Genomic DNA, 11,695 nt, shown 5'->3' with positions numbered 1-11,695 from the left:
ATTATTCAAAACGATTATCAGTTGAAGCCACAATTATTAGCGCTCCTGAGAATAAAAAAAATAAAAAATTTCCCAAATGATGTTTAACAGAGCAAGCAATTTTAACAGTATTTCCTCTAATATTTTTTCTTCTGGAGAAAGGCTTATTTGTTTTATTTTGGCTGGAATAAAAGCAGGTTTAAATATTTTGAAACCATCATAAGGCCAATATTATAAGCCCCCTTAAACAATATATTTTTTTGATTTTCTGCAGAAGAAACTACTGTTAAACAATGACTTGCCTAATTACACTGATTAAGCCCTTTGAATGTCACTTTAAGCTGAATACTGGTATCTTGAAAAATATCTAGTAAAATATAATGTGCTGTCATCATAGCAAAGATAAAATAAATCAGTTATTAGAGATGAGTTATTAAAACTATTATGTTCAGAAATCTTCTTTCCATTAAACAGAAAATGGGGAGGAAAAGGGTTGCTAATATTCAGGAGGGCTAATAATTCTGACTTCAACTGTACATATACAGTTATTTTCCATCCTGCAAAGAAAAGAGAAATAAATACAATAGAATAAAAATATTAAACAAACTGTGCTTTAAGCATCTTCACTGTAAGAAAAACACTTCAGCTGGAAGAGTCCAGTGCAGTGAGGGATTTTCTTCTTTTGTTTGATTAATGATAAAAACAGGCGGCAGCAGGAATTGCGCACTGTCACTTTAATGGTTTCTCTTTCACGTGTCTTAAGATTCTCAACTCGTTTGTTTATTACACAAATGAAGGTTAATATGAATAATTACTAAACAACGCATTGACACTAAATTGACCAATAAAGCGCTCACGTTAAGATAAGATGTGTGCGCTGAAGATCGGTTTAGTGTGCGAATGAGACCGAATGCTTTCGCGCTTTTAAGAGCAACACGTGTACAACTGGAAAGGGCCGGTAAATGATGATATAATCGTTTATCTCGATTAATGCTTTTTCATAATCGTTAGAAGCCAAAATCAAAATTGGATTTTCGATTAATTGCACAGCCCTAGTGAGCACATTATTTTTTCCCATGACCTGGTAAAAACCAGTACAGTGAAGAGACGGCAAAATGACGGCCACATTAAATTATGAGGCTAAAAGAAAACATCTGTTTCTAACATTGTGGAAACACCATTTAAAAAGAAGTGATGTTTTGCATAGTTTGCCGTCACATTTTAAATCAGCCACCTCTTGTTTTGGAATAAAATACCTGCACATTTCCCATACTGCTATATTTTACTGCTAAATATTTTTTAACTTTTCAAATATTTAAATTCTAGATATACAAACATTATTTTTGACACATTATTTAAAATATGTGGCTAAGAAATTGCAATATTTTTTTTTTGGTGCATGGCCTGTGAAAATGTTGGCAGGGCAAGTAAAAATCTGAACCACTGGTCCAATCGGGCCAGTAGAAAATATCCTTAGTATTGAACCCTGTAGAGTAATTTATAGTAAATACTACAGTGTTTTTTTACACTGACACCTCTAATACAGACAGAGATGGTGCACAATCAGCTAATATATATATATATATATATATATATATATATATTGCATCAGCTAAAATGATTGAGATCATGTGTTGTGCAACATATTATTGTGACAGGACTACTATATTATTACATATTTATCCATCGATCCTTACACAACATGAGCCGTTTCATGGAGGAGGTTCTTGCAATTTCTTAAAAAACAGAAAAAGTAGGAAAAAATGTGTTGATGGATTGTGCACAATACAGAGCAGCATTTCTTATTTTGATTTGATGTTAAACAAGTCACTAATTGACAGAGCAGAGAGTCAAACTAGCACACGGCAAAGACACATGCTGAACTCCAGCATAATCACGAGCCAAAAGACCAACACTAAAGCCATTCTCCACACGCCAGCGTCGGGTTTTTCCGGTTACCTTCGGGTTTGTGAGCGCTCAGCGAGCGAGAGTGAGGGGAAAGAGGGGCAGTAGTGCTCGCCTCGCTACTGAACGCAGGACCTGAGCTGCTTCCTGTGAGGGGAGGAAGTGTATAACTTTAAGTGTGGGCTTTAACCGGTCACACTGAGAGAAAAACCCTCATATGAAGCTTCATCAGCAAGCAAACGTGCAATAAACCCTTCTAGAAGATCTGCCTGCTTGCTTAAATCGTGCTTAAATGCTGCCTTATGATTTAAAAATGACTTTGTGTATCCTCTACAAGGAAGCTTATCAAGAAAAAAAATTACAAAGAATTTGCAAAAAAAAAATAAAAAATCCTTTGTCTGCTAATGTAGAAGTTGGCAGCAGTGATGATAAGATTAAGGCAGAACTCAAGAAGGGTTCATTCACTTAGTTTATTCTGCTTCTTTGAACATATGTAGAGCAATAAGTGCAATTTAAATTAAATGAGAAACATGAAATGTGTGCATATTTTGTCTGTCAGAGCAGACATCCATATTTAATACCAGATATTTTTATGACATGTCAGTGACAAAGGCTATTTCCATTAGGGCTGCATGATATTGGAAAATATATTTTTTTTAAATCTGAGATATATATGATATGAATACAATTTCATCAGAAAACTCTAGATATCTCTATTTAGGAAGAATTTATAAAGTTAGATTGATTGGGATGATTCTGCAGGGGGAGTGCATCTCCATAACTATTCTACAATCTTTGTAGTGTCCACCGACACATTTTCGCGGTGGTCTGTGCTATTTGCAGTGCATTTCTGAATTTGCATGTGTTTTGAGTATTTTTATCCATAACAATCTATAAATACAATCAAGAAAAAGATACAATTGGAATAAAGTGTTTTATTATTTATTTTTATTTATTTCAAAACCTTTTTTAAAACTTTAAAGAGCCCAGAATGTTTTAAGACCTCATCGCCACTTCAAGTTCTAATCAGTATCAAACTTTTAAGTTAATATACAGTTATGTAGTTAAGATGTAGTTAAAGAAATCAATGGAGCACAATCATGCTCGGAAGAGACAAAGCTTGAAAGAATAAATGATGTGGTTGTTTTCAGCGACAGGCTTCAGCCACTGTTTAAACTCGTCCTTCTCCAACCAGGATTACGCAAACTTACATTTGCCCATTTTGCCATCTGTTTCACTATGGTTTCGCTATATGTAGAGAACGTCACATCACCATGCCACGTTTGTCGCAAATTATGTGACATCTCCTGGACGGAGGAGCTTGGCTGGACATGCCTCTGCCCGAACCAATCGCTTGGATCGAGCACGCCGTTGTCAATATTAGGAGGAAAATAAAAATATTTATGCTTTTTTTGGAGTCAAACACTTTGGACAATGCTTGAGCAAAATTTAAGACCTCGTAAGAACGTGATTAAAACTTTTTAATACCTTTTAAGGGCCTTTATTTTCTCACAATTTATTTATTAACTTTTAATACTTTAAGACCCCGCGGACACACTGAGCAGTATTCAAGTACAGTAACTGAATGATAAAAATAATTCAATACAATTAATCATAGTTAGGGTCACAAATGGTACAATTTCTAACACCTGAATGCTTTTAAGGTCATTATACAATCACAGGCATCAAAAACACATGCAAATGAGGAATTATGATACAAACTCGGCATTGCAAAATCTGCAATGTGTCTATTGCAAAGGATCACATTGCGACATCAATGCTAAAACCATATATCGATCGTGCAGCCCTTATTTCCATGCATTTTTTTTTACAAGGACAAACAATAAGCAAACTCTTGAATCAAGACATCACAGGTGTATAAACCAACAGAAGGTTCATTTTGTTTTTTTTGTGCAAGCTTTCTGAAATAACATGTTTAAATATGCAAACAAGAAACATCTCTTAATTTCATGCAAACTGAATGACAAAAAATTCCAAAACAGAAAGGTTTTTTTTTTTTTTTTTTTTAAATCACACCATTAATCAGAAATAAGATTAGGAGCAAGAAATAAGACAATAAAATATTGTTTGAATTAGGTGAAAGATATAAGAATAATAATATTGGAAAAAAGTAAACAAAAATGTAACACACTAATTTAAAAATACTAAAATGTTTATTTTTTTTTAAATCACAGAGATCTGCATATGCAAATAGATAGAGCTACATTTAAATGTGTATTCTGGGAGTTTTCTTTTCAATAGTCTAAAGCAAAACAGCTCAAAATTGATCAAAACATGAAAAAAAAAAAAGTTGGATTTACTTTAACTTTTTTTCCTTAAAGCCATTTCCATCTCAAGAGTTCACACTTAGATACGGCTTGACGCTATTATCAGGTTTGGCATGCTGTCCCGGGAGAGAACCCTGAGCTCGGAGATAATTGAGTCCAGGGCTCCCTCCTGGTCGATTGAGCATGTAAGGGGAGAACAAGATCAGGTAGTTCTCGAGAGCTCTTCATGGTAAAGAAAAAAAAGGAGGAAATAGGGGTGGATGGGGGTTTTCTTCGGAAAATGAAGATAAGGGAGTAATCTTTTGCTAGGCTACTAATAGTGATTTTCAATTAATTTGATTGGCTAACTAATGACTGTAGATGAGAGACCAGCTGCGGTCAATCATATCACGTGCTCCTCTCGAAATTAATTTGTGAAACTTCACCTGATTTGATATTTACAAAAACAAATTAAATAAAAAAAAATATTGATTTAAATAAAAACATTAAAAAACATCACTGAATCCCAAATGGCACACTATACACCATAGGGCTCAAACCTGATTCCTGGAGGGCCGCAGCTCTGCAGCTTTGCTCAAACTCTAGTTAAACCCAGCTGAGCAGCTAATCAAGGTGTTTAAGACTACTAGAGACTACTAAGCAGGTGTGAGTTGGAGCTAAACTGCAGAGCTGCGGCCCTTCAGGAATTAAGTTTAACACCATTGCTATACACTACACTCAACAGCACAGTATAGGAATTTAGTGTTGCTTTAATTGAAACGTTCTTTTAACTAAGCGGGAATTCAAACATATCCTAGACGACGTTTAATGGTTGCCAAATTAGTGAAATAAATGACCAAGCTACCCAAAAGTACCAGCAATGAGTATTAACGCATTCACCATCAGGAGGCAGCATAATCATTCAATTCTGCTCGAACAATCCAAAATAAAAAAACCTCGACAGCTCCACCCCTTCGGCTATGTGAGCAAAGCTGTGTGTGTCGAGCGTGTGAAGTGTCCAACATTGCACACTTATTGTTATTATTATTATTATTATTATTATTTAACAGTGGAATAAGTGCATCATTAGGGTATTTAAAGTCCACTTTTTTTCAGAATAACACTATTATTTCAGTAAATGCACCACTTACTCCATTGATACTATAGAATTGCATAGAATAGAGCATAAGTATGCAATTTGGGATGCACCCATTGTTTTCTACACCAGCTGCAATTGTGAGAAACAGACAAGCGAAGTGTGAACTCACCGGCGGTGACTGCAGCTCCGAATGCCTGTGGTACCAGCGGAGTGGAGGTGAACTGGCTGTACGGGGCGCGACTGAAGGGACTGTACGACTGGAAAGAAGGTGCTGTGGGGCCGGCGGTGGATGCCAAAGAGGACTGCACACAAACAACAACACAGGTAAACATACGCTGATATTTAATCATCGTGAACATGCACAATATTGATACTGTGGGCACTTCAAAATAATGGGAACAATTAGTGCTTTTTAAGAATATTACATAAATATCTCATTGCATGTTTTTTTTGACCAGTTGCGATTTGATTTGTGATTAATTTTTGTAAAGTCAAAATTTGAGTCAATATTTTAGTTTACACACTAAATTCTTTGTGTATTTTCTGCATAAATAAATAAAATAATTAATCACTGAATAATCACATTGTCTGCTTTCAATTGAAATGAAGTATAAGCGCAGATGTTAATCCATGAGTGCTGGTCTTTGAAATACCACAATTAATATTATGATTCACTTATAGTGTGTCTTTTTTCCCTTTATGCACGTCTCATGTTCTCTCAGTTTGCATGCAGTAAAGCATAGAGCTGTCATTCAAGAGGAATCAGCCTTGGTTCATTAGTCAATTATCAAATCCTCTGTGAATCCACTGATTAAACTGCACTGTCAGACACGGAGAGTCTGTACATGTACTCGGTCAGCCTGCTCAAGAGCTATGTTTATATATTTATATCGCAGCCTTTGCAATGAGCTAATCACAACATTTCAAATCTCGATTTTATTTTAATTCTGATTAATCGTTAAGCCCAAAATCACATTGTATTTGCAGTGGTGTTCAAAACCATGCCAAATGCTTGGAGACCTAATGGGTTTATCAGCTAAAGAGTTCAACAGGGTACCCCCACGATCCTCCAAATGAAATTCAAGGCTTTTTAAGACCTTTTCAATACCATTTCTAATGAAATTCAATGCCAGCTTCATACCCATTCCGACAGAAGTTTGAGGGAAAAATGTCAAATCTGTATAAAGCTTGAACCCAAGAAAATATTTATGTTCAAGTGGGCTACTTGAATTAAATAAAGCATTTTATTTTTAATTTTCAGTTAAATTTAATACTTACGCAACACAGTGTGGTCGTCCACCCAGTAGAGAATATGAAGGTACAACTGAAAGTCAAACATGACCACAAACCCGTTGGCCTTGTTGACCTGGCCAGTCAGTTCTTTAGTTATAAAAGGATCTGAATTAAGTAATAAATGCAGTTTTGTTGCTTCCACACAAGAATGTAACTGCAACCTCAGAGTCAGGAAATGGTCTGTAATGTTCTCATTCGATGTGAAAGAGTGGTGCTCAGAGATTGTTTTAAGGACCCACATCACATCTGCCAGCAGAGTTTGTGTTGAGCCACAGTAAGATAGAAAGTTCCTTGAAATTTAAGACTTGTATGCCAAATTCAAGGCTTTCAAGGCCTTAATTTGAGATTATCAAATTCAAGACTTTTTCAATGCTTTTAAGACCCCGCGGGTACTCTGGTTCAAGCATGAACATGTTCACATGTTAACCTGCCTACTATATGCTGGAATACTGATTAAAAACTCTGTGACTATTTATAGGACTGTTGTATGTTAACAATGTGGAATAAAACTCCAATTGTTAACATTAGTTCATTTAACATCGATGAATGTGCTCTTCAGTGTTTGGACTCTCAGTAATGACTTTAAACCACACTGAACTGAGCTAAACTGAACTGAACTTAAACACTAAACTGAACTACCCTGATCCAGTTACTATGACCATTTATGTGAAGCTGCTTTGACACAATCTACATTGTAAAAGCGCTATACAAATAAAGCTGAATTGAACTGAATTTCATAATTTTAACTGATTTAATGTGTTATCTGATGCCTAATATCAAGTTAAAATTATAAACAAAGTACACCAAGTTGTAATTGTGTTATTAAATGGAGCTAATAACTAATAAGATTCAGCTGTATTTTTAAACTAATATTAAAATAGCAACTAATAAATCTCTTTTTCTCTTTGTTAATTTGAACGCATAAACTAATGTTTACTAATGAGACTTTATTGTACAGTGTCACCTTTTGTACTTTGTGCAATTTAATTTGTATTGTACTTTTATTTACTCTGAACATGCATATACAATAAATCAATACACTGTATTTTTTGCTATTATACCTGCGAGTTGCAGTTTAGGTCAATATGATGACTCCATGATAAACCTTCAGCAATTATTCACAACATGAAAATCAGATCCTGTTATAAGCCTAACCGCAGGTGCTTTATGTTGTGCCGACAAACAGAATTGTGTTGTGCTCACCTGCACGATTGCAGGATCCTGAGGAAGGTTGCAGGTGGGTTTGGGGGGCTCGCACACTGTCAAGTCCTTGATGTCACTTCCCCTAAATATGATGTACTCAAAGACATCATCTCGAGGTGGGATAGGCCTGTCTGTGGGACGATCCTCAGTGCCAAAAGACTTGACTGCCAGAGAAAAGAGAATGTTACAAACTCATATATTATACTCAAATACAACAATTCATTAGTTAAAAGTAGACCCACGTGGAATCTGCGCCCACAGAAATCCATAGATATTTTTAACCCATCTTTGTGGTAAAGTTGGTTTTATATTCCCAGATTTCTTTATTTTTTAAGATTTCTAAAGTGAAAACTTGTGACACAGTCCCTATATTGTTTACCACACTACTTTGAATATTCGGTCTGAAAACTCACACAAGTATGACTTCAAAACAACATCAGCACCATTTAATTGACTGTGAAAGATTGATGACCAGCTAAACTCTGACCACATGTCTAAAACTTCTCGATCTTGCAGATTCGCACTCTATACCATCAGAAAAGTCTGACTCTTCCTATCTGAACATGCAGCTCAACTCCTTGTTTAAGCTCTTGTTCTCTCCAGACTGGACTATTGCAACTCTCTACTAGCCGGGCTTCCAGCTAACTCTATCAAGCCTCTTCAGCTGCTTCAGAACGCAGCAGCACGAGTGGTCTTTAATGAACCTAAACGAGCACATGTCACTCCGCTGCTCATCCGTTTGCACTGGCTGCCAGTTGCTGCTCGCATCAAATTCAAAGCTCTGATGTTTGCTTACAAAGCGACTTCTGGCTTTGCTCCTTCTTATCTGCTCTCACTTCTGCAGATGTATGTGCCCTCCAGAAACGTGCGTTCTGTGAATGAACGTCGCCTCGTGGTTCCATCCCAAAGAGAGAAGAAATCACTTTCCTGAACTCTCGCATTCAATCTGCCCAGTTGGTGGAATGAACTCCCTAACTGCATCAGAACGGCAGAGTCACTCGCTGTCTTCAAGAAACTATTTAGTCTCCACTTTCCTTACTAATCTGCAATTGCCTCTCTGGTTCTACCACTAACTGTACTAATACAAAAATAAAAAATAAATTACTAATGTTTTGCATCTTAGACTTTACATACCTGAAACTCACCTACAGCACTTCTTCCTTGTTGCTCTTATAGTTGTGTAAATTGCGTCCTTGTCCTCATTTGTAAGTCGCTTTGGATAAAAGCATCTGCTAAATGACTAAATGTAAACTATGTTGTACTTTCATAGACACTGGCTGCTAATATGATTTCACTATTAAGAGTTTTAACTTTACCTCAATCATAAATCTACTTAATCACGTTTTCTAAATGAAAGTACATAATCAGCCAGTTTTTGCATTCATTTCAGTAACACCACTGAATAATATTCACATTTTTCTATGATTCATGTACAATACAGTTTGTAAAGTAATATTTCCTGCATGTCTTTTAGTAGTTGTTCTAATTTAATCTGCACTGTAAACCTTAATGAAATGTAATAATACATTTAATTCATGTGCTAAGTTATTACACACCCAAAATTATTCTGCAAGATTTTGTCCAAAATGTTTTACAGAAATAGCTAACTAATGTCAGTCTGTGCTTTAACAGCCCCTGTCCTGTAGTCTGGTTATGTGTGAATATATATATATCGTGCGTCACTATCTGATCTGCTTTAGTGATGTGTGTATATTAAACTAACTCAATAGAGGCAAAGTTGGTTTTATATTTGGATATTCAGACATGCACCGTAATAATATAATTTCAGAAGAGTATTCTTTGCAAACTGTAAATGGGGAAATCATATTAGCAGCAAATGACTATCAAAGTTCAGCATTGGTCACAGTGAATGAGATAGTGTTCATTTTGTTTTGAAATTTTTTTCAAGAAACGACTAAAAACTCAACTATTTAGTCTCCACTTCACTTCCTAATCTGCAATTACCTCTCTGGATATCACACTAACTGTACCCCAAAAAAAAAAAACTAATACTTTCCTTCTTAGACTTTACAGACCTGAAACTTGCCAACAGCACTTATCCATTGTTGCTCTTATAGTTGTGTAAATTGCTTCCTTGTCCTCATTTGTAAGTCGACTAAATGTAAATTATACTTGCATGCTAATTCCGATTGAATATTCAAAGTAACACGGTAAACAACATATGGACTTCTAAATGATTGAATGTGCGAATATAAAACCAACTTTACCTCTATACAAACTCACACCTGATTAGGCATGGGCCGGTTTAAGATTCTGACAGTATGATAACCTTGGATAAAAATATCATTCAAGATATTGTCATTACTTCTCTAAAATATATTCTTTTTTAAATGTCTGAGAAAAAAAAAAAAGTTGTGTCCCCTTTGAACATAATATATATTATTTTAAGAAACATTTTAGATATTTTGGAACAGTAAACATCCCAGCAGGCACAGGACGTCAACATGACGTCAGATTGACGTATATCCCAACGTCATGGGGACATTGCATTTTGTTTGGAATTGAAAATTGGGTTGACATCAGAACCCAACGTAAAACCTAAAATCAACGTCTAACGATGTCACAGCTTGACGTTGTGTGGATTTACTACTATGATGTTTGTCAGACATAGGATTATGGTTCACATATCTGACGAATAAATGTCAGTATTTGATTTTAATATGACGTTGGTTTAAGATGTTGGCTCGACGTTGGATTTTGGTCACTTTCCAACACAACCTTAAATCAAAGGCATTATAAATGAATGTTGTGCTTAGAGGCTGGCTAGACATTGAATTTTGAACACCTGATGTCACAACCTACATGTAACCTAATATTAACGTCTTACGATTAGGGCTCAGCGATAAAATCAGTGTAGATATTGATCGACCGAGCATCCTTGTCAGTATTGACAGTATGAAGAAGGCTAAAGCTCGGTATGAAAGCTACAGATGTTGCTCTACCTTAAAGTTAGCTTTGATTGTTCAGTCTCTTTAACACTTTGTTTCTTTTAATATAAAAAGATGATATATTTTGTTTAAATATTTATGTTTTTGACTTTTAAAACTATGCCTTAGTAATCTTGATGAATTAAAATAAAGTGGTTAATAATCCTAATATTCCTAAATGTATTGTTAAAAAATATTAAATAATTATCCATATCGAATGATATGAAGCATAACATTGTGGTGTTTTTATTTTTGCAATATCGCCCAGCTGTTGTCGCGTGTCTGATGGGATGTCAGGCTAAATAATTCAAATAAATCATTGAATCAATCCTTCCGCTGTCTTCATTTGTTTCAGAAACACAGATTTCTGTACAAATACGGCATCTTTGAAGATTTTTTTTTCTGCTGGCGATAATGTTGTCCTAAAAAAATGTCAATAAAAAAATCTTACACATACCTTAGGAAAGGTATAGCAGATAATGTTTAAAAACTTTGACTTTTCCAAACCGCGGTATACCCCGAAACAGTTATCGTCCCATGTCTATACCTGATTAGTGTGTATATATACTGCGTGTGTATTGTGTTTACAGTTAGCTGTGGCTACATCTCAGTTCTTTGTGTTGACTCTTATATTCGCTCTGTTTGTGTATATATAGACCGAGTGTGTGTGCGTGTGTATACATGTGTGTTGTTGAGTGTGAGTACCTTTCGCCAGAGCTACAGTGCTGTTCTCAGTGTCGATGGTGTATAAAACTCCCTCATATCGGATCTCGGCCTTTGAGATCAGGCTGATCTTGCTGCCGATATAAGGCGTCCCTCCGCTCATTTTCCCGCTTTATTTCACTCCCGCGCGAATATTCAACTCCTCTTGGCTTCTTTAATCTCGGTTTCACCCGAATGAAGAGCGATTTTGGTGATCTGATTTGATGTTTTCTTTCAGCCTGTGTTTAGCACGACATGGCCGAGTTCATTTTCCTCCGCACTGAATCGAGGTGCATGCT

General features: G+C 35.7%; 1 protein-coding gene across 5 annotated transcripts in view; it reads right to left on the bottom strand.

Annotated features, from left to right (window-relative positions):
• lsm14ab (LSM14A mRNA processing body assembly factor b) overlaps positions 1-11,695 on the bottom strand; it is a 22,684-nt gene extending 10,989 nt beyond the window's left edge. For 2 of the 5 annotated variants that reach the window (XM_087291848.1, XM_087291849.1), the window contains exons 1-4: positions 11,400-11,678; positions 7,747-7,910; positions 5,420-5,552; positions 1,939-2,031 (exon numbers count right to left, since the gene is read on the bottom strand). In XM_087291848.1, the coding sequence (XP_087147974.1) occupies positions 1,939-2,031; positions 5,420-5,552; positions 7,747-7,910; positions 11,400-11,520 (511 nt within the window). In that variant the 5' untranslated portion in view covers positions 11,521-11,678. 5 annotated transcript variants of the gene reach the window in all.

The sequence above is a fragment of the Danio rerio genome, chromosome 18, assembly GCF_052040795.2.
Source record: "Danio rerio strain M-AB ecotype USA chromosome 18, GRCz13ab, whole genome shotgun sequence".
In the NCBI taxonomy this organism is placed as follows: Eukaryota; Metazoa; Chordata; class Actinopteri; order Cypriniformes; family Danionidae; genus Danio; species Danio rerio.
The sequence above is the reverse complement of the archived record's forward strand: the minus strand, read 5'-3'. Positions and strand labels throughout refer to the sequence as shown.